The sequence below is a fragment of the Prunus avium genome, chromosome 1, assembly GCF_965620075.1.
Source record: "Prunus avium chromosome 1, drPruAviu1.hap1.1, whole genome shotgun sequence".
In the NCBI taxonomy this organism is placed as follows: Eukaryota; Viridiplantae; Streptophyta; class Magnoliopsida; order Rosales; family Rosaceae; genus Prunus; species Prunus avium.
Genome location: NC_142284.1, coordinates 11,181,372 through 11,203,328, shown reverse-complemented (window position 1 = coordinate 11,203,328; position 21,957 = coordinate 11,181,372). Strand labels below are relative to the sequence as shown.

General features: G+C 37.7%; 2 protein-coding genes and 1 pseudogene across 3 annotated transcripts; 2 read left to right on the top strand and 1 right to left on the bottom strand.

Annotated features, from left to right (window-relative positions):
* The first annotated feature begins 5,407 nt into the window (after positions 1 to 5,407).
* LOC110750188 (protein NRT1/ PTR FAMILY 5.10-like) lies at positions 5,408 to 8,216 on the top strand. Of its 2 annotated transcripts, none has more exons than XM_088253154.1 (4): positions 5,408 to 5,778; positions 5,998 to 6,161; positions 6,289 to 6,509; positions 6,748 to 8,216. In XM_088253154.1, exons 2-4 carry the CDS (start codon positions 6,077 to 6,079, stop codon positions 8,080 to 8,082), a joined length of 1,641 nt encoding a protein of 546 aa, XP_088109280.1. In that variant the 5' UTR covers positions 5,408 to 5,778; positions 5,998 to 6,076; the 3' UTR covers positions 8,083 to 8,216. The 2 variants fall into 2 exon arrangements, with proteins under 2 accessions (XP_088109280.1, XP_021806169.2); XM_021950477.2 differs by having other exon boundaries at positions 5,408 to 5,847.
* Positions 8,217 to 13,446: 5,230 nt separating this feature from the next.
* LOC110750189 (protein NRT1/ PTR FAMILY 5.14-like) lies at positions 13,447 to 15,900 on the bottom strand. Its single transcript, XM_088246009.1, has 3 exons — positions 15,735 to 15,900; positions 15,395 to 15,619; positions 13,447 to 14,987 (listed from the first exon to the last, which is right to left on the bottom strand). Exons 1-3 carry the CDS (start codon positions 15,898 to 15,900, stop codon positions 13,447 to 13,449), a joined length of 1,932 nt encoding a protein of 643 aa, XP_088102135.1.
* Positions 15,901 to 18,680: 2,780 nt separating this feature from the next.
* Positions 18,681 to 21,957, top strand: LOC110750190 (protein NRT1/ PTR FAMILY 5.14-like; annotated as a pseudogene).

Below are 21,957 nucleotides of genomic sequence, written 5' to 3'. Positions count from 1 at the left end.
GACTGCCTACGTACCCTTGATGGGATCAAACCGGCGTAGTTCGGAAAAGATTTGTATGGAGAGAGATTTGATTTGTGAGAATTTGATTGATGTAACCAGTGATTCAAATTTGTTTGCGGTTGCGTCTATTAGGATGCTAGACTACCTACGTACCCTTAACGGGATCAAACCAGCATAGTTCCAAAATTTGTAATTAATGGGTAAGTGTGGCCCACTAATTGAGAATTTGTGTTTTTGAGACAATTTGGAGATTTTCGTAGGTAGATGACCTATGAGAAAAATTGGAAATTAATGGGTAAGTGTGGCCCATTAATTGAGAATTTGTGTCTTGTCTTTGAGATAATTTGGAGATTTTCATAGGTAGATGACCTATGGGAAAAATTGGAAATTAATGGGTAAGTGTGGCCCACTTGTTGAGAATTTGTGTTTGAGAAATTTGAATTTAATCTCATTGAAATTTGCATGGGTAGATGACCCATGGGAAAAATTGGATATTAATGGGTAAGTGTGGCCCATTAACTGAGAATTTGTGTTTGAGTGATTTGGATTTAATCTCATTGAAGTTTTCATGGGTAGATGACCCATGGGGATAATTGGAAATTAATGGGTAAGTATGGCCCACTAATTGAGGATTTCTGTTTGAGAGATTTGAATTTAATCTCGTTGGAATTTTCATGGGTAGATGACCCATGAGAAAATTTGGAATGGTTTTGTACCATTTTTTTTCTTTTTGTCAATGTCCAAGAAAAATAATGAGCAATTTTGGTTAACTCACTAATTTTCTAAAATTGACATTTGTATTTGGATCCCAAATATGACTATGAGGAAATTAATCAATTAACCATATAATAGGAAATTTGGGCATTTGTAAAATTTAATGGGTAATTATTTGACCACCCATTAAATATATTAGGCTTTGGAGACTTTGGGACTTTGGAGAATTAATGGGCAAATATTTTGACAACCCAATAATTTGTCTCGGGCCTTTGATGTTTGTTATCAATTAGCCTATGAGCAAGGAGTTCATATTAGAGAAGCGTTGGTACCCAACAGCGAATTGAAGCCAAAACAGCGGCTGTTAAAATATTTTGTTTCCAAGCTTTACACTCCCAAATTTAATCCAAAATGAGAGCTATCTGACACAAAGCAGAAGAGAAAACAAACAGTAAGGTTGCAAAGAAATGTCATCCATATTCTTTTCCTCCTTTTTTATTTTGCCTCTCTCTCCGCTGGCCCCATTTTTTCTTTGTCCACATGCGAATTCAAAGAAAGTGGCTGTGCTTTCTTCCTTTTTTTTAATGTTTTGCTTGTTGACTTATCCTCTTCTTTTTTTCTTTTCAGTGGCTGTCTTCTTTCTTTTTCTTTGTTGCTGCTATATGCAAACAACAACAAGCCAAGCCAAAAAAAAAAACGTGGCTGTCTTCATTTTCCTTTTGTCTATTCACACACCAACACAACTCCTTCCTCTTGCTGTTTCTTTTTTTTTTGGGTGCTGTAACAAGCCTTTTTCCAAAACAAAACACAAAGCCTCTCGTCCAAGCCTTTTTGTTTGCTGTCTTCCCCATTTCCCAAATGGGTCAGTAGCTGATGGATCTGTTTAGCTCGGGATTCCATGGCTACGCTCCTTCCTTTGTTTTGACAGAGGGAGAGAGTTGATCAGATTCTCCAAAGGGAGAGGTATAACCCATTTTTAATTGTTGTGAGATTAAACCCCTTCATGGTTTTGTTTGTGGGTTTTGTACCCAAATTGGATTTGTCATCCAGAGAACTCAGTGAATGAGCTTTATGCCCCAAAATGGATACCCATGATGGATTTTGTATTCAAGATTTATTTGGGATGTAAAAACCCAAAGCCTTGATTGAGGGTGAACACCCTGGCTTTATTTCTAGGGAGCAAAACCCAAATTTGTTTTCAGGGTGAAAACCCATATTTGTTTTCAGGGTGAAATACCCAAACTTTTTTATCCGGGGTGTAAAAACCCAATGCTTTGATTTCAGGGTTAAAACTCAATGATGAATTGAACATCCAAGAAATTTGATTCAAGGAATGTCATCCCACATGGATTGCCATCCATTTGATTGATTAAAGGGTTGCCACCCAACATGGAGGATCTCAAGAGTGGAGCTTTGTTGCAGATGCATTGCTTATGTTCTTTTTTTATTTATTATTTTTCTCCAGCCTTTCGGCTGTCCTCCCTCCTTTCTTGTGGCCTTGTGAGCCCTCCCTTTTTCTTTTCAGCCTCCCCTTTTTATTTACAGCCGTGCTTTTTGTAGGCTAGCCATCAGAGATCACTTCTGTGAAGGACTCTTCATGCAATAAACACTCCACCAAAATAGGAACCACCAAACTCCCTTGAGAGCTTTCATTGGTTGGTCAAACTCCTATTTTTATAAAACTCCTTTAGAATATCTTCACGTGGGGATCAACCCACCTTTGAATTGTTTTATCCCTTGGCTTTGAAACTTGGAAAGCCTATTGGATAGTTGGCTTTACTTTCTTTTTAGCTTTTTGAAACACTTATCAATCAGATAAGCTTGTTGGACGTGGGCTTAGCCAAACACAATCCAAATTTTTTTGTGAATTTTTTTGGTTCAACAAATACAATATTATCTTCTCGACTTCTTGACTGACAAGGTAGAATACTGGGCAAAAACAGATTTCTAGCGTGAATAGAGTCGAAATTTAGTGGTGATACATATACGTTTAAAGCAGTGACACATGTTGTAATTTTTAAGCACATTAATCCTAAAACAAGAATCTAGCTGGCGAGCTACAATTATTGATGGGTTGAATAGGAACAAAATGCGTCGATATTAAAAGGACAATGCTTGGGTCCTGATGCTCCACAGCTGACGTGACTTCCTTAAAATATACGTTTTTATTGGTGATGCTCTAAGGACCCATTTTGATAATTATTTCAATTTTAATTTTTAATTTTCATTTGTTGTGCTATAGTATAGAAGAAAAAGAGGAAGAATAGAATAGTTGTCTTAAATTTGTTCTGAGAAGTTCTCTTATAACAACTACTATTATCAAATAATACAAAATGAAGACTTGCAAGTTGCTCCTAGTCGTTCGATGATTAGGACGCACAGCAGCCACATACAGATGAAGACAAATATTGAAAGAGTTACAATTCGCACCTCTCATGTCTTCTGGTTCTGATAAAACGAAAAGGAAAATAGTTGTGGACTTGTTTTCGTTTAAAAAATAGAAAATACTTGTCTCATTTCTTGGAAGTAGGAACTTCTATTTTCCTGTCAATCACAGTTTGGTATGTGTGTAGAGATTTTTCTTTTTGTGATTTTCATGAATTATTTTTGCGTATGTTTCAAACCATGACTTGCAAGAAGTAGGAATGCCTCCTTCCACAGACTGGGGCTCATTCTACCTACAAATATATAAAACAAAACATTGAAACACTTGAAAATCGCATGCACCTCTCAGTCTTCTGGTTTTGATTTAAAAAAATATATATATGTAAGAAATATTCCCATTCTCCTGAACCTTGTAGTCCAAGAGTTTGTGGTCACCCACCCTTGGATCTAATCTAAGGGTGGAGAAAACACTTACTTTAAAACACATAAAAGGTTATTTCATTTTCTTTCACTGAATAATATATTAATTAAAAAACCAAAAACAAAACACGTTTCTGGAAACTTGCGGAGTCGCTGCCTAGCCTCCTTCGACCCCATGGTAGAGGTCGACTCTTTTTGGATGAGATCCAAGGGTGTCCACCGCCGACAGTAGTGACTAATCCCTTTCGCCGCGGGAGCTCTCCAAAGGAGGTAAACAGCTGGCCACGAAATGCGCTCCATTCCCATGGGCGGGGATCGAACCCCCAACCACATGGTTAAGGAATGAGGTGAGCTACCACCACACCACATCTCATGGTTGAAGTCGACTCTTTAGCTTAGTCTGGAAACTTGCTCTATTTTTGCTAATTAGTTTTTTTAATCTCATATGGACTCTCAAAGAAACAAGATATTCGGAAAACTTCAGTTTTCGTTTTTTAAATTCTGGGTTTGTTTACTTTTTTGGGTTTCTCCTTTTGCTTTTTCTTCTGTTTTTTGATTAATAAGATAGCAACAAATTTTTTTCTTTTGTTGTTTGATTGATAAGATAGCAACGAATCTTTTTCTTCTGCTTTTTTTTGTGTGTTTTGATTAATAAGATAGCAACGAATTTTTTTCTTCTGTTTTTTGATTGATAAAAACGAATTTTTTTCTTTTGTTGTTGAGAAATTGATATTGGTTGGTTGATAAATCAATGATGTGTTGAATCAAAGGTGAAGAAGAGCAAGAAAAGTTATGATTTCAAATATGGGTTCCTCAATCATTCAAATCTAGGATTTCAAACCAGAAAAATTGAATCAAAGTGGTGAAGAAGAACAAGAAAAGTCATAACACCCAAATTGGCTCTTCTTTCTTTTACAATTCATCCACAAAAGCTGAAAAAACTAACCCAAAAAAATAGAGCAAAAGAATCAGAAGAATCTGCTGCCCCAATGTCAGAAGAATCAGAAGGTGATAAAGGGGTCGAATTCTACAGCGGCTGCACTCAGAGGCGGACCTACTAAGGCATAAGGAGGTGCAGCTGCACCTCCCCTCGCCGGAAAAACCATTGTAGGTGCTTGAAATTGCCCCTTTACTCAACTGGTGTACAGATTACCTTATTTCCATCTTCAACATTTAAGTAAATGTCTTTGTCCTTTTACTTTTATTTATTTTTATATTACTCCATTTACTTAAATTTACAATGTAAATAAGGAAGTACCCCCCATTTGGATTCAAATAAAAATACTAGAAAATCAAATTCCCACGAAATCAAAATATGAAAATTCGGTTATACGATTTAAGCTAAAAATGATGGCTCATTAAGTCAATATATACTTCATACTAAAATCCCATAAAATCAAGTTTTCTTATTTGATGTGTAAGGAACAAAAGCCGCCAAAAATTATCTTGAGAAAATGATTATTCCAAAAAACCATTTTTCATACTTAGTCAATATTGCACCTCCGCTAAAAAATTTCTGGGTCCGCCAGTGGCTGCACTCCAAGTTTTCATAATGTGTTTTTTTTCTTTCTTATTTTTTTTTCCAGAAAATGTGTTTTTTTAACTAATAGAGTAAAAAATATGGATTTTAAAATAAGTTTTTTTCTCCACCCTTAAATTAGATCCAAGGTGGGTGACCACAAACACCTTGGACTACGGGGGTCTAGGTGAACGGGACAGATGTAAGAAATTAGTCTTCGTCTTTTTTTTTTTTTTTTTATATTTTAAAATTTTTATAAAAAAGAATTATGAAAAAGAAGAGAAAGTCTTCTCTTCTCTTTTCATTAAAAACAACAAAAGAAAAAAAGATAAGTCTTCTCTTCTTGGTTTACTATATAAGTCTCTCACTCGCCTCTTCCACACTGCCTAAACAAACTTCCTTTGCATGAGTTTTTCTCACAGAGTGCATCTTCTCTCTCTCTCTCTCAGCAAACATTCACACGCTCTATTTCACAGACCACTGCCCCTCCTCCCCTTCCTCTCCTCATCTTCCTTCTTTTTCTCCCATCTTTTCCCCTCTTCTCCTCCCCTTCCCCTTCCCAAATAGTCTAGATCTGTTTGGATCTAGGTCTGTTTGTTTTGTTCGATTGTTTTTGCAGTGTTCTAGGTGGCTAGTGTTGTCTTTGTCTCGACGGCAGCGACAGTATTGATGCTGGATTGTGTCTCTCTTCGGGAGAGTTGTGAAAGGTCCACCACTGCATACTACACTGAGGAGAGCAGGTGCCATATACCTATGCAAAGATTTTAGTGTTTGCTTTTTTGTTTTTTCTTGAGGGAGGCATTCCAAAGGTTTGTACAGTCAATACGTTTATTAGTACTGCCATGCATATTCATTTGTTCATGATGCATACATGTTTTCATTGCTATTATTTTTGGCTAATATGCATTTCGTTTTGCAAGAGAAGAGGACACGAATTTAATTAGTTGTAAATACTGCAGATTTTGCTTTCAAAAGCAGAACACCCTCCCTCACTTCCTTCACATCGACTGAAGATTATCCGCACTTCCCCCCTCAATAATGGGTTTGGGAGCATTCATTCACTTTGTGAGAGAGTGCATCCATAAGTACCTCTACTTTTCCAAGGCTACAATATGCATCCAGGGTATTTATCTCAGAGATACTTTAAAATGAAAGTATAATGATACATTTTAAAGAGTGTGATTCAAACTAATATCTAATCAATTTTCTTCTTATTTCATATATATATATATATATATATATATATGTAGGTTTGGTTTTGAGCCATAGCTTCGTCAACCATGCGATAATGTCTATCTTCATAACGTACCTCCAAATCAATTGGTCTCATCCACATTTTCAAATAGCTGCCGTAGTTACCAATGTGCAAGAAGGGGTAGCAGACATATTGGTGATTTTCCTAGCTCATTTCTCACACACATTCGATGGTGGTCTCAAAATAATTGCCACCACAAATGCTGCCTATATTCTTGTAAGTACATGTTTTACCCACAAGTCAATTATTTTTTACAAAGCCATATTCTAAACTATTCAAATATACGGGGAGAGGGATCGAACTTGAGTGCAAGGGGGCGAGCACAGTGCCTTAACCAACCGGCCTAATCCACTTTGCTACCCATAAGTCCTTATTGGGAAGAGAATTAACATTTAATCAATTGTTCAAGACTTGTTGACAACTATTTTGATTGTTATTCTTGTGAATCATACAGGGGTTATCTCTGTTATGGCTTCCTAATGAATATAAGCGCGAGGACTACGCAACATTGGCCAGGATATTCTATGGAGCTGTGGTACTATTAACATTAGGCGAATCTGGGCGATCCGCTGTTTTGGAAGAATTTCTTAACAAGCAATGTTTAAGCGAACATAAAGAAACAGGACGCACAGATGACAAACAACCGAAAGGATGGGAAGAAGCTAGCGAACAGAAAGATATAACAGCAGAAAAGCATACAGAAGCTGGAGGTGATCAACAGGTGATGAAAGAAACGGCAGAAAGGGATAAAAAGGACTTCTGGGGTGTTCCATGGTTTTTAGGTGCAGTGGTACCTCTTTTCCTTTTAAAAACAACTTGGACTCAGATCTTCATGATTTCAACAATTGCAATGGCAGTTTCTTATTTATTGTTCTGGTTTGGCTACAACGATTATTTGAAAAACAATAAAGAAGCACAAACAGGGCATCCCCAAGTCACGGAAAGAGAGAACCTTTGGACACTGAACAAAAAGGTGAGGAAGAAAAAACGTTTGCGCAAAGAAATTGTAGCTTCATGGTTAGCCTTCTTTGTATACAGTATGGTAAAGGCAGCGGGGAGCACCTTCTTTTTCGAACAAATGAGTAACTTGAAAAATCCCATCCACAATTATGACCCCGCAGTTTATTTCAAAGTGCTTAGCTCCTTTTCGAAGTACATAATCTCATTTCTCTTCCCCAAACTAATTCCAAAGCGAACGCGGACAAGAATTGGCTGTGGAATGGCTTCTACTGTGTTATGTTGCGTTGCTGCTTGGGTGGTTGAGATCCACAGGATGAGGAAAGTTACAAGGGCAGGGCTTGAAGATGACACTTCAGAAACTATTTCTATGAGCATGTTTTGGTTGGTTCCACAGTTCTTCCTGTTAGGACTTATGGAAGGGTTAGCCGTAGATGGATTGATTGATCTTTTGGTTGATAGAGTGGACGAGAAGGATAAACAAATGGTTATGTATTATGGATCCCACACCAGCGACTTAGTCGTGGGGACTGGAAAGTTATTAACCGCTCTTATTATCTTGGCATTAAGTAAAATATGGTTCAATGACAGCATAAATCTGAGTCGTCTGGACAAGTATTACAGACTGCTAACGTTTCTAAGTCTCTGTAGCTTCGTCTACTACTTTTGTGTGGCCTTTTACTTTTATAGCAAGGATGACACAGAAAACTCTGCCATTGAAGAACATGAACAAGGCCATAATGGAAGTGGAAATATGGAAATGCGACCGTTTAGATCTCTTATAACACGAGTTATTGTCGATGAGTTTGTAAACAGATTTATATGTGTTTAAATTGCATGCATGTTTGTATGTTTTTGGTGTCTTTTTCCTTGACCAAGAAGAGGAAACAACACCGCTCTGTTGTCTGATGTTCAGTATTTAAAATTTATATCCTCAATATCTGTGCTTAAAAGACATGTCTTCAACCTCTGAGTCTTCAACATCTTATGTTTGGCAATTGATAAAAGTTCCAAATGTAACAAACATTTTCTATTCTTAGGATTGAGGCATCAAAAAAGGGTAAGTTCACATACAATATGTGCTTTTGAGATGCGCAAACTGCAATTAACAACAATCACTAGGAGGTATATTCAGAATAATCACTAAAATTAACAACAACCACTGAGATTCATCAGATCTTATATATATGATGGTCATTTTCAAACTTGGACCACACCACCGAGGAAATTGCGAACGTAGTTATTGAAATATATTTTTCCAGTCATTTGGTTATTGGAATTTGGAATTAACAATGGGACGTGCAAGTAGTAATTTTTTTTGTGTGGTTACATACCATATACCTGTTTTGTAATACGGTGCCTCTGGACTTACCAATTAAGTATTTACTTGTATTTAGTTTAATCTGAATTATCACAAATAATTTAATGGTTAGAAACAAGCCACATGAGTTACCTAAGTTTTAGAGTAATTTTGACATCGTTAATGTTTTTTTCTTGCTGTCTTTTCTCCGACTTTTGCTGGTTTTGTATATTTTTATATACTTGTTTTGTAATACGGTGTGTGTTATTGCATTTTATGTGCTATACTGTTTGTTAACTATGACATTTATCATTTTAGAAAGGAATGACATTTCTTAAAAGAAGAGAATTCCTTGTTAAAAATTGGCCCAAATTGTATTGATTAATTAATTGTGTAAGGGCCACTTTATTGTCGTTTGCTAGCTTTCTTCATTTGTCATGCAGTGGGTTTTCAAATGGGAAAATGATGGCACATGTCATCTTTGTTTAAAGGCTTTTTTTTTTGTGGTCGAAATCTTTGTTTAAAGGCTGGAGACAAAGAGATGGAGTGGGAGCCAGCACTTTAGTGATCTACACCTAAAGCAATTGGGGTATGTTTGGTACGCTTCACTGGACTGGACTGGACTAGGCTAAATAGCACTCGAAACCCATATTTGGTAACAGACGGGACTAACTTAAATGAGACTATATAGTCCAATAGTGAAAAAAAGGCCTCACTCGCCCGTCTAATATAGTGAGCCCGAAAAGTGGTTCACTAAATAGCACGTTCCTAAATAGAACACGCTAGTCCGACTCCTCTCTTTAAAAAATATTAGGATTTTATTTGTTTTCTTTTTATTATTGTTTTAAATTTTTAATTGGGATTTTTAACATTTATTTATTTATTAGGTCAAAATCCGTAATTAAATTTAAATATTACAAGAATTATTTTGATATTGCATTTGACCACATTTGTATTTGGAAAATCAAACTATAATAATTGACAAATGCTTGATATTCTTTTTATATTGAAACAAGTTTAATAATTCATGATGTGCTGGAAAATCAAACTATAATAATTGACAAATGCTTGATATTCTTTTTATATTGAAACAAGTTTAATAATTCATGATGTGCTGCTTTCTTTATCGCAAGCAATTATTACCTTGTTAAATTATATTTTTCAGTTTAAAGTCAAAAGTCAAATATACAAAAATTATACATATACATATATATATATATATATATATATATATATATATATATATATATATATATTTTTTAAAAAATTATTTTTTACTTGGTCTTCCATGAAAGACGTAGAATTATATAGAGTGAGTTTAGCTCCTTAGTAATGTTTCGACCAACAAAAAATAGAAGATTTGTAGTAGTCTTGGGGCAAGGCTAAGGAGCAACTAAGATAAATCTTGAGAAGCCAAAAAAAAAATATCAAAATTTTATTCTTCATAAACAATCATAATTTTATTTTTTTTATTGTTTTAAATCTTTGAATTGTGTTTCTTTGTAGCATTTATTTATTTTTAGGTCAAAATTTCAAATTAAATTTAAATATTACAAGAATTATTTTTTAGTCCGACACATCACCAAACATAGGTCTTCACTATTTTTACAATCCAGCTTCTTAGTCCGACGCAGCACCAAACATAGGTCAGTACTTAATCCAGCTTAGTCCAATCCGAGCTAATCCAAGACAGTCCCAGGATTTAGTCCAGTCCATGACAGTCCGCCGTACCAAACGACCCCTTGGAGTCCAATTTAGTGGGCACGTGCTGCTACTCTTGTGGCTAGCTTTGTTTAGGCATTCGGTGGTTTTGCAAATGGGCATGCAAAGTTGATTGGCAGACAGTGGAAAAGCAAAGGCTGGCTGCACTGTTTCACTGTGTGCACGTGGGTTTGTGTCTGCAGCGAAGTCAAGAAAGAGGAGCGGCTGGCTTCTTTTTCCAATGCTAGTAGTTGTGCACTTTCGGCATATTAATGCTCCTTTTCTTGCGGAGCAATTTGGAAGAGCTGGACCAAATCCTTTGGCTACAAAAGAGGAGCAAGACGTGTTAGGGCATTTTCAGCAGTAAAACCCTTGTCATGGCAAGGGGGAGCTAGGGCTGATACTATTCACCTCAATAGTGTCTGCCCTTGTAAACAGTAAGTTGCACTTCCAGCAGTTGCCATGGCAAAGGGCTAGTACTATTCAATTTTTTGTTTTTTTCACAAATTTGTTTACCTAAACAATTAATTTGGACAATATTTTCGGATGAGATTTTCTGATAAAATATTCGGATAAGATTTTCGGTTTCAAATTTCATATAAATTTCAAATTTTAAATTTCATATAAATTTTTGTTTGTTTTTATATTTTTAATGCTTTGGTTGTGGTTAGTTTTTTATGTATGGAATGTTTTGAATAAAAAGGAATTTTATTTAATAGTTTCTTTGGTAACTCAAAGAAAACCAATACTACTAATAAAATAAAATACATGAATTACAACTAAATTTTAAAACAAAACATTAAAATACAATGAAATGAAAAAGCAAGCAAACTAACTTAAGGGTTTTCATCATTTAACCAATCCGTATTGCTAGGTCCATCATCACGAAAAAGTCTTCGTCTCATAATAGCCTTTCGTTCAAGCTTCCAAAATTGTTTTGTTTCAGGAGACATATGGCTTGTATCCATGGCCATGGTTTCCCGATCCTTCTTGTCTTCGTTTTCTTTGCATTGATACTCCCTTTCTTTGCGTACATACTCCCTTTCTTTAGCATATTCTATTCGCATTGCCCTCATCTTCTTGGCCTTTCCTGTCTAATTCAAGTCTCAAGGCGCTTTGCCTTGCAATTTCCTCCAAAAATTTAGAGGCATTACTGGTAGAATTAATTCCTCTCTTTGCCTTCGCCGCCTTCCTCCCAATAGGCCTCGCCTCCTTTTCAATGGGTGAGTCTTCACTCATAGGGGATTCCATAGGCGAATCTGAACCTTGTGAATCATGGAGTGGCGTCTCGTTTAACACCACTGTTTGAGCCGTTGGAATAATGCTAAATCTCTTACAATGCTTCACCACCTCCCAACATTGGGTATGGTTGAAAGTTTTTTTTCCCTTGTCCAATAACACCATACCACATTTGAGCTTGCACAATCTATATAAAAAAAAATTGAATATGCAAGGAACTTAAAAACAATATTGGTAATGCAAAAAAGATAAACATATGAATGAAAATACAAGAAATATTAACAAAATATACAAATTGCAAGAAACATTTAAATAAATATGGAAATACAAGAAATATTAACAAAATATACAAATTGCAAGAAACATTTAAATTAAAATTAATAAGACATTAAAATTAATAAAATGAAAAATACAAATAATTTACCTCATCGTTGAGATTTTCCCCGCTTCTTTGGTTATCCATCGCTTTTGTGAGGGCATCTCTCCATTTCCCCCCAATTCTTTGTTGAGAATTTTCCACCGACTAGATAAGGCCATTTCCGTATGGGTGGAACCCGATCTTTGAACAAATTCGTGATGAATTTTTTTCCACATTTGACTGAATTTCATCTCATTACCCGATATGGGATCATGACTAATTTGGACCCAACACTCACACAACAAGACATCTTCCATGATGCTCCATGCCCCTCCGGTTTCTTGAGAAAAAGCCATAATATGATAGAGAAAAATTAAACTTGAAAGTGAAAAAAATATGGAGTAGAAAGTGAATAATAGTTGGAGGAGGAGAAAATGTATGAGGAATTGTTGTTAAAAATGAAGAGGATTGCTTGGTATTTATAGAAAAAAATTCAGTAATTTTTGGGATTTTTTAAAAACATTTTTCAAATTTTTTTCATAATTTTTTTGCTCAAAAAATTCCCTGCCTATGGATTGGAGGACAAAAACAATCGGACGCGTCAGGAGCCGCCACGTGGCTTATAGCCGTTGGCGGAAAGCACAGGCGCGTGTCGCAAATTTGCACGCGCCAACGGTAAAAAAAATTTGAATTGCCTTGCTGACGCCTGCATGACGTCAGCGCTTGCGTCATCTAGCCCGCAGGCTGTCGCTCGGGCCCCTTCCCCCTTCGGGCCAGCCCAGGCTCGTGGACCCCACCACTTGCTCGGGCTAGCCTGTGTTGCTGGAACTCACTTTTGGGCTCTTGCCCTCCCCCAGCCCCAGCCCTAGGGGGCTGCTGGAACTGCCCTTAGTGAGTGGGCATTTTGTGCCTCACCATTTGGAGGTGCCGTGAGCACCATTGCTCAGAGAGGCTAAAGCAGAAGTGACAGACACTTCCACACAGATAGAAACACTAGAGAGCATCACCATGAAGGTGGAGATAAACTCCTCTTTGGATACACAAGATGTTGCGGGAAGATGAAGCCATTTCAAAGGTTGAGTCTTCTTCATTTGTTCCTTGTGTTTGTGGGAGGTTTATTTCTTTGTATTGTTCTTAGTGTATTCTTTCCTAGTGAGCAAGAACAATTCCTGTGTTCTTGGCTCTTGTGTGTGGTTAGCTTGAGAGTGACTTGGGTGTATTTTGGATTTGGGCTGTGAGAGTTAAACTCTGTAATTTCTATGAGAGGTGAGAGGGTTAATCTCCTTTGGTTGTAATCTCTTTTTGGGATGCTAGTGGAATTTCTCGCTGTCTTCGAACTGGATGTAGGCTTCACATAGGCTGAACCAGTATAAATCCTTGGTGTCATTTGGATTTTCTGTATTTCATATTTTGCTCTTGTTGTTTCAATGGTTCATATCCACCATCCAATGCAATCCGCTTCCGCTACGCACAACAGATGGGACATGAGGATGGAAACCTGACCCAATTGGCTCTATTTTCGCGAACGACAATTTTAAGTTTTAGCAACAAAATAGTAAGAACCCTGCTGGGAAATTGCAAAGAAACAAACGTCAGAGCTATGCTCTCCAACAGCAACAATGACTGTTTTTGTAACTCCACTTCTTGATCTCTTTGGTTGTTTCAGAAGTCCACACCTCATCATCATCATCGATCTCCTGCTCTACTTGTTCCTCTGCGGTTTGTTCGTTTTCCAAGTCCGCACCACATACGGGGACTGGGGCCTCCACAACGTCACCCTCCTTCTCAGCAGCATGAATCCCCTGCTCTACTTGTTCCAACAGACTACTTTGTTTGTTTCCTTTGTTAGCAGATTTTCGTGATTTCTCGTTGCGATAAAAGAATACGGAGATAAACATGTAATAAATTAGGTTAGCAAGACTTAGGTAAGTTAATAGCTCGAGAAAACGATCCAGGCGACTCCCATTTATGTTGGGATGGAACCAACTTCGCCTGAACACTAAAATGCTAGAAGCTGTAACTAATTTTCCAACACCAAGGATGAGCTCAGAGATGTGGGATGCATAATAGTACCTCGCCCTTAGCCTATCATTATTAGCAATTCGATCAGCAAGGAACTCAGTCAATCCATTTAGGGCTAGCCCTTCCATCAGTCCCAACAGGAGGAACTGTGGAACTAACCACGCAACGCTCATAGGAATCGTCTTAGACGTGCCATGTTCGCGTCTCTTACGGCTAACTAACTTCAACCTCTTTCCCTCAACCTGCCAAGCTGCAACACAACATAGCACAGAACATGCCAATCCGCAGCCAATTCTTACCAGTGTAGCCTTTCTCCAGTGCTTTGGAATCACTAAGTTGTAGATAAATGAGACTAAGAAACTTGAGAAGCCGCTAACTAGTGTTAAAAATACTGCCACGTCCATCACTGACCCAATGCCACTATCTGTATCCAAACTACTCATTTGTTCAAAAAATAAGGTGCTCCCTGTTGCCTCCACCAAACTGTATGCGAAGAAGGCCGACCACATAGCTATCACTTCTATCAAAAACCCCTTTCCCCCCTTCAGTTCTATGAGTGGCCAAAACTTTTTTCTTTGTGCTTCTTTTGGTGGACACGAGGAGGACAAGGTCACTCTTCTTGTGACTATGCAAATCTCTCCTCCTTTTTGTTCTTGTTCTTGTTCTTGTACTGGATAGACAAGGGATAATTTTTTAAGATAGTACAGACGAGATTTCCAAGTAGATTTGTGAATTCTACTACTTAAGAAGTAACAGGAGTAGCCAAGCAAGAACAGCAAATAAGAGACTCCCAATAAAATTGTTGAAACCATGAACGTACTTGTCCAGGACGGAGTTGGAAGGAAAACAGCTAGCAATGCACCTAAAAACCAGGGATGGCGCCACAAAGCTTCTTTACGAGTTTCCAGTCGTTTTAAATAATTTTCATCTGTGGACGGTCTTTCTTTCTGTTCACTGAAATATTGATCGTCAAGAAATTCCTTCAAGGTAGCCGATTGACCAGCTTCTCCTATTCCTATCAGTACCGCTGCTCCATAGTATACCTTAGCCTCAGTTTGTGCGCTCACAAACTTAGAACAAATCCACAATAGAAGCAACCCTGCATATATGCATGCAACTAATTAACATATATAGGTTTTTTTTTTTGGGCAAAGGTACGCTCATGGTGTCACATCCCGGATCGGCTCCGCCGTAGCACGATATTGTCCGCTTTGGGCCCCCCTCTCTGGCCCTCACAGTTTTGTTTCTGGGAGCTCAAGACCAACTTCCCAGTGGGTAACCCATCCTGGGATTGCTCTAGCCCTCAACTCGCTTAACTTCGGAGTTTCTACGACACCGAACCAGTGAGCTCCCAAAAGGCCTCGTGCTATATAGATGCGGGCATGTACATATAAGGCACATCAATCCCCTCTCTGTTGGTCGATGTGGGATCTTACATATGGAAATTAACTTAAGTGACAGGGGATGCAAGATTGAATTGTAATGGTAGAACAAGCTTAATTTTAAGTTTTAATGCAAGAAGACTTACAAGTAAATAAGCAGCATTTGTGGAGACAATCATTTTAAAACGAGTCATGTGCGTCTCTGATATACGAGCAAGAAGAATCACCATGATGTCTGATACGCCTTCTTGGACATTTGTAACTAGAGCAGCCATTGCAAAATTGCTAGTACGCCAATTCTCAGTGAGGTACGTCATTAAGATAGACACTAACGCATTGTTTACGTAGCTGTGGCTGAATACCAGACCTATATATATTATGCCAGCACAAAGCAACAGAAGAAGTCAGAAACAGTTGTTTTCAATTCCAAATTGCTCGAATGAATTAACGTTAGATAAACTCAAAATTCAGCGATGAATCACCTCGGATCAGTGTAGTAGCCGTGGAAAAGTAGAAGTGGTTTCCAAGCCACCTTCTCACTGAATCAATGCATTGGCAGGGAAGGATGTTGCAACGACCCCAGATAAGCCCTAGGCGAATCATACTTTGAAGCCTCACTATTGAGTCCGCTCTGAAAAATGCTCTCATGGCTGGCAGGCAGGCAAAACCTGCAATCATAGCTTCCAAAATGCATTAATTATATAATTAGCTAGTGAATGTGTAGGTTAATTAATATACTTGCGTGCATAATTTGGTGGGTTACTGAAAATTTTGGCCAAGAAAAATAAATCAAACGACAAATATGCAGATCCAGTAAGTACATGCACGCACGGTGTATGGTTTACACATCAGTTTGGTCACTCTTGTCTCATTCCCTCAAAGTCTTAGTTTAAACATAACATATCCAGCCATAACATAAAGTAAAGCTCTCATTATTTGCTCAATAATTCTATCTGGTTGCCTTGATGTAACCAAACTTTAAATGGAAAAAGAACTTGTCGAGCAAAAACGTAAATTTTAAGACTAATTAAATTAGCTATATTTTGATAACAATACCCCTTTAAAGTTGGAAACATGACCAAATCTAACGAAAGTTGTCACAATGAGATGACAGAGATCAAATTGATGTGTAGACCAAAAGATGAAGGACTGCATTGATTGATTTGAGAGTTTAATGACTAAAATGAGGACTTTAAAAAGCTTAGAGACCTCTTAAAATAAAAAACCCTAAAAATATGACAGTATGTATTTCTAATAGTTACTCAATTTGAAATTTGAATTCACATACATATATTTTGTAACCTAACTACTAGAAACAATAATTATTGTTAAAACATATGATCAATTTACATCTAGTCTTCTATTTTTAATTTTTGACAGGAAACTCTACATCTAGTTTAAACACACTCATCTTTAATATTTCATTTTTATAGTAAAATATATAACATATATAATTGATTTATGAAATTATAATTATTCATTTTGACCCAAAATTCGAAATCAAACTGTACTCTAAACCTTAAGCTAGCGATGACCCAAAGTTCAGAAATTTAACTAAAAACCTTAAGCAATGAGAGATATCTTCTTCCTGACAAAGCTAAAGACTAAATTACTAAAGAAATATACACAATGTAGTTCAGATAAACATCGAAAACACAAACGAACATGCGTTATTAATTCTTAAAGTACAAATATATATTTAATATTTATGCTCCGAAAGAAAGACTAGAGATGCCTACCTCCAAGATTTACCCGACTCTCTCCACTTCTGTGTATTGTCTGGAAGAGTGAGTACGTATGGACTGGATATAGAGAAAAGAAGAGAAAGAGGATGAAGGTGAAGGTGAAGGTGAAGGTGAAGGGGAGTGCGTATATATTGAGCCTCAGTTTTTGTTTCCCCCTATTTTATACTAGTGGTGCTCTCCCCCCCGCTTTGGAGCGTTCAATGAATGAAGCATGATTTCAACCAAAAAGGGGAGGAGAAGATGCAGGGAGTTTCCCCTCTCTTTGCCTTTTTAGTTTCGAAAAGCGTTTGCAATGGTATGTTATATTATTATATTTGCGTCGCAAGAAAAATGGCACAAAGCCACTGTTGCTGCTCATCGCCATTGATTGACACCAAGCGGACGCGCAATGGCTGAACAACAAACAAGTTTTACCAATGTTGTAGTTGACCTGTGGCTTATATGGAGTTGGGCCCCATTTGTTTTTTTCCTACAGACGAAGAGCATGATTAAAACATTTGCAAAGACCCTTGTCTTCTGTTTCCTTTCCTTTTAGAAAGGTAGTCTTCCTCTTCTTTTTCCTTTTCTTCAAAAGAAACAAAAAAGAGTACGTTCTTATTGGTTGCTAATGCAATTTGCAAAGGCGGCTTCCCTTTCTCTCCCTTCCCTTTGCAAAGGCGACCTCCATACTTTCTGAAACCAACTTTCCCTTGTTCATCTTTCTCTTTCTCTCTCTGAGTACACATTTTCACACATTATTACTTAAAATATATTTGCACCTTAAAAGATTTAAAACTTAAAATATTCAAAAGCAAAAACATCAGACCATCTGTTTGAGGTTTCAAACTTTAATTGCCGTTTTCAAACTTGAGTGTTTTTCAAAAGGATGTACAAACTTAGCTGTCATTAGAAAAATGCAACTCTAGTTATTAGAAAAATCAAATAAAATAATTTCGTCACATGGTAGTTGTTGAACTATTAAGTTGCTCTTCCTAAATTCGTTTACTTGTAATGGTATTTCTTTATTTCGACCAAATATTCAAAGACTTTCAATGGAATATATATATATTGTTGCTTGCTCTTCTCAAGTCTTCAGTGATTGGGGCTCATGCACCTCTCAGTCTTCTAGTTCTGGTTTTATTTATTTATTTAAAAATATGTAAGAAATTAGTCTTCGTCTTTTTTTTTTTTCATTAAGAAAAAGTCTTCGTCTTTTTTTATTTAAAAAATAAAGAAAAAGAAGAGAAAGTCTTCTCTTCTCCTTTCATTAAGAAAAAAAGAGAAGTCTTTCTCTTCTTGGTTGCTATTACAATGGTGGCTTACTATGTATGTAAGTCTCTCTCACTCGCCTCTTCCACACTGCCTAAACAAACTTCCTTTGCATAAGTTTTTCTCACAGAGTGCATCTTCTCCTCACCTCCTTCTCTCTCTCTCTCTCTCTCTCTCTCTCTCTCTCTCTCTCTCTCTCTCTCTCTCTCACACACACACACACAGAGTAACCATTCACACTCACAGAGTGCATCTTCCTTTGCATTATATGTTTTCATTGCTATTATTTTTGGCTAATATGCATTTCGTTTTGCAAGAGAAGAGGGAACTAATTTAATTAGTTGTGAAGACTGCAGATTTTGCTTGCAAAAGCCGAACACCCTCCGTCACTTCCTTTACATCGACTGAAGATTTTCCGCACTCTCCTCCTCAATAATGGGTTTGGGAGCACTCATTCACTTTGTGAGAGAGTGCATCCATAAGTACCTCTACTTTTCCAAGGCTACAATATGCATCCAGGGTATTTATCTCAGAGATCCTTTAAAATGAAAGTATAATGATATATTTTAAGGAGTGTGATTCAAACTAATTTCTAATCAATTTTCTTCTTATTTCTACACACACACACACACATATATATATACATGTAGGTTTGGTTTTCACCCATAGCTTCGTCAACCATGCGATAATGTCTATCTTGATAACGTACCTCCAAATCAATTGGTCTCATCCACATTTTCAAATAGCTGCCGTAGTTACCAATGTGCAAGAAGGGGTAGCAGACATATTGGTATGATTTTCCTAGCTCATTTCTCACACACATTCAATGGTGGTCTCAAAATAATTGCCACCACAAATGCTGCCTATATTCTTGTAAGTACATGTTTTACCCACAAGTCAAATTTTTTTTTTTCAAAGCCATATTCTAAACTATTCTAATATAAGGGGAAGGGGATCGAACTCGAGTGCAAGGGGGCGAGCATAGTACCTTAAACAACTGGCCTAACCCACTCTACTACCCATAAGTCCTTATTGTGAAGAGAATTAACATTTAATTAATTGTTCAAGACTTGTTGACAACTATTACTAGAACATATCAAGGAGTTCATATTTTGATATCTATGTTGGAAAATTGGCTCGCATAAAAGATACTAAGTCTTGGACAAGCGACCGGTCGCTGGCTATTTGCGACCGGTCGTTTTCAGGCAGAGTCGAAGTCTGGAGCGAAGTCGACTAGCGACCGGTCGTTTTCAGGCAGAGTCGAAGTCTGGAGCGAAGTCGACTGGCGACCGGTCGCTGGCTATTTGCGACCGGTCGCTTTCAGGCAGAGTCGAGGCCTGGAGCGAAACCTTCTTGCGACCGGTCGCAAGCTACCAGCGACCGGTCGCCCAGCACGTGCTGTTTCTGATTCCTCGAGTTTTGGACTCCATTTTCAAGGGCTATCGCCTCCTACCTACTTGCAAGGACTCTAGGGGTCACTTCTAAGTCAGAAGAACGTTGGCAATCAGTTGGGAGGTTGGAGGTAGCATTGAAGGACATTGGAAGACTTGTTTTCAAGGTGTAACCACCCTATGGTTCTATATAGGGTGGCTACACAAGTAACCATCAATACATAGCTTGTGGCTGGCCTAACCTGTGGTCTATGTCAGGTACTCAAGGGCAGAACGTAGGAGACAAAGCAAGGGTCTTCTCTCAAGTCTAGAGGCTCATGTATTAAAGGAAAGAGTGAGCAAGTCTGAAATTGTAAGAGAGATAGAGAGAGTTGGAAGAAAAGTAGCTGGAAACTAGTGAGTCAAGAAGAGGAGAGAATTCTCAAGTGTATCAAGGTGTTGAGCAGGGTGAGAGAGAAACAGATTGTGTGGGTAGTGTTCTAAGGGGGTTTCCTTTTGTAAACCAAAGTTGTAACCTATCTTCACTAGTGAAATTTCTCAAGGGGATCACCAAAGAGGATGTAGGCAAATTGCTGAACCTCTATAAACACTTGTGTCTTTTTGTGCTTGATTATTTTCTGTCTGTGTGTGTAAGATTCATCCATCTTGGAGTCTTGTCAAAAGTCCATCAACAACAAGGTCTAAAGGGGAGTGAGTTGGTTCTAATTCACAACAATCTATATGCTTGTTTTGATTGCTATTCTTGTGAATTATACAGGGGCTATCTCTGTTATGGCTTCCTAATGAATATAAGAGCGAGGACTACGCAGCAATGGCTAGGATATTCTATGGAGCTGTGGTACTATTAACATTAGGCGAATCTGGGCGATCCGCTGCTTTGAAAGAATTTCTTAACAAGCAATGTTTAAGCAAACATAAAGAAACAGGACACACAGATGACAAAGGACCGGAAGGATGGGAAGAAGCTAGCGAACATAAAGAAATAAGAGCAGAAAAGCATACAAAAGCTGGTGGTGATCAACAGGTGACGAAAGAAACAGCAGAAAGGGATAAAAAGGACTTCTGGGGTGTTCCATGGTGGTGATCAACAGGTGACGAAAGAAACAGCAGAAAGGGATAAAAAGGACTTCTGGGGTGTTCCATGGTTTTTAGGTGCAGTGGTACCTCTTTTCCTTTTTAAAACAACTTGGACTCAGATCTTCATGATTTCAACAATTGCAATGGCAGTTTCTTATCTATTGTTCTGGTTTGGCTTCAACGATTATTTGAAAAACAATAAAGAAGCACAAGCCGGGGAGCATCCCCAAGTCACGGAAAGAGAGAACCTTTGGACACTGAACAAAAAGGTGGGCAAGAAAAAACGTTTGCGCAAAGAAATTGTAGCTTCATGGTTAGCCTTCTTTGTATACAGTATGGTAAAGGCAGCGGGGAGCACCTTCTTTTTCGAACAAATGAGTAACTTTGAAAAATCCCATCCCCAATTATGACCCTGCAGTTTATTTCAATGTGCTTAGCTCCTTTTCGAAGTACATAATCTCATTTCTCTTCCTCAGACTAATTCCAAAGCGAACGCGGATGAGAATTGGCTGTGGAATGGCGTCTACTGTGTTATGTTGCGTTGTTGCTTGGGTGGTTGAGATCCACAGGATTAGGAAAGTTATGAGGGCAGGGCTTGAAGATGACACTTCAGAAAGTACTATTTCTATGAGCATGTTTTGGTTGGTTCCACAGTTCTTCCTGTTAGGACTTATGGAAGGGTTAGCCGTAGATGGATTGATTGATCTTTTGGCTGATAGAGTGGACGAGAAGGATAAAGAAATGGCTAAGCATTATGGATCCCACACCAGCGACTTAGTCGTGGGGATTGGAAAGTTATTAACCGCTCTTATTATCTTGGCATTTAGGCAAAGATGGTTCAATGACAACATAAATCTGAGTCGTCTGGTCAAGTATTACAGACTGCTAACGGTTCTAAGTCTCATTAGCTTCGTCTACTACTTGTGTGTTGGCTTTTACTTTTATAGAAAGGATAAGGATGACACACAAAACTCTGCCACTGAAGAACATGAACAAGGCCATAATGGAAGTGGAAATATGGAAATGGCGACTGTTTAGATCTCCTAACACATGAGTAATTAGCAATGAGTTTTTAAACAGATTTATATATATGTTTAAATTGCATGAAAGTTTGTACGTTTTTGGGGTCTTTTTCCTTTGACTAAGAGGAGGAAACAACACTGCTCTGTTGTCCGGTGAAAGTTTCTAAAGTTTTGTACTTTGTCCAAGCTTGATGTTCAGTATGTAAAATTTATATCCTCAAT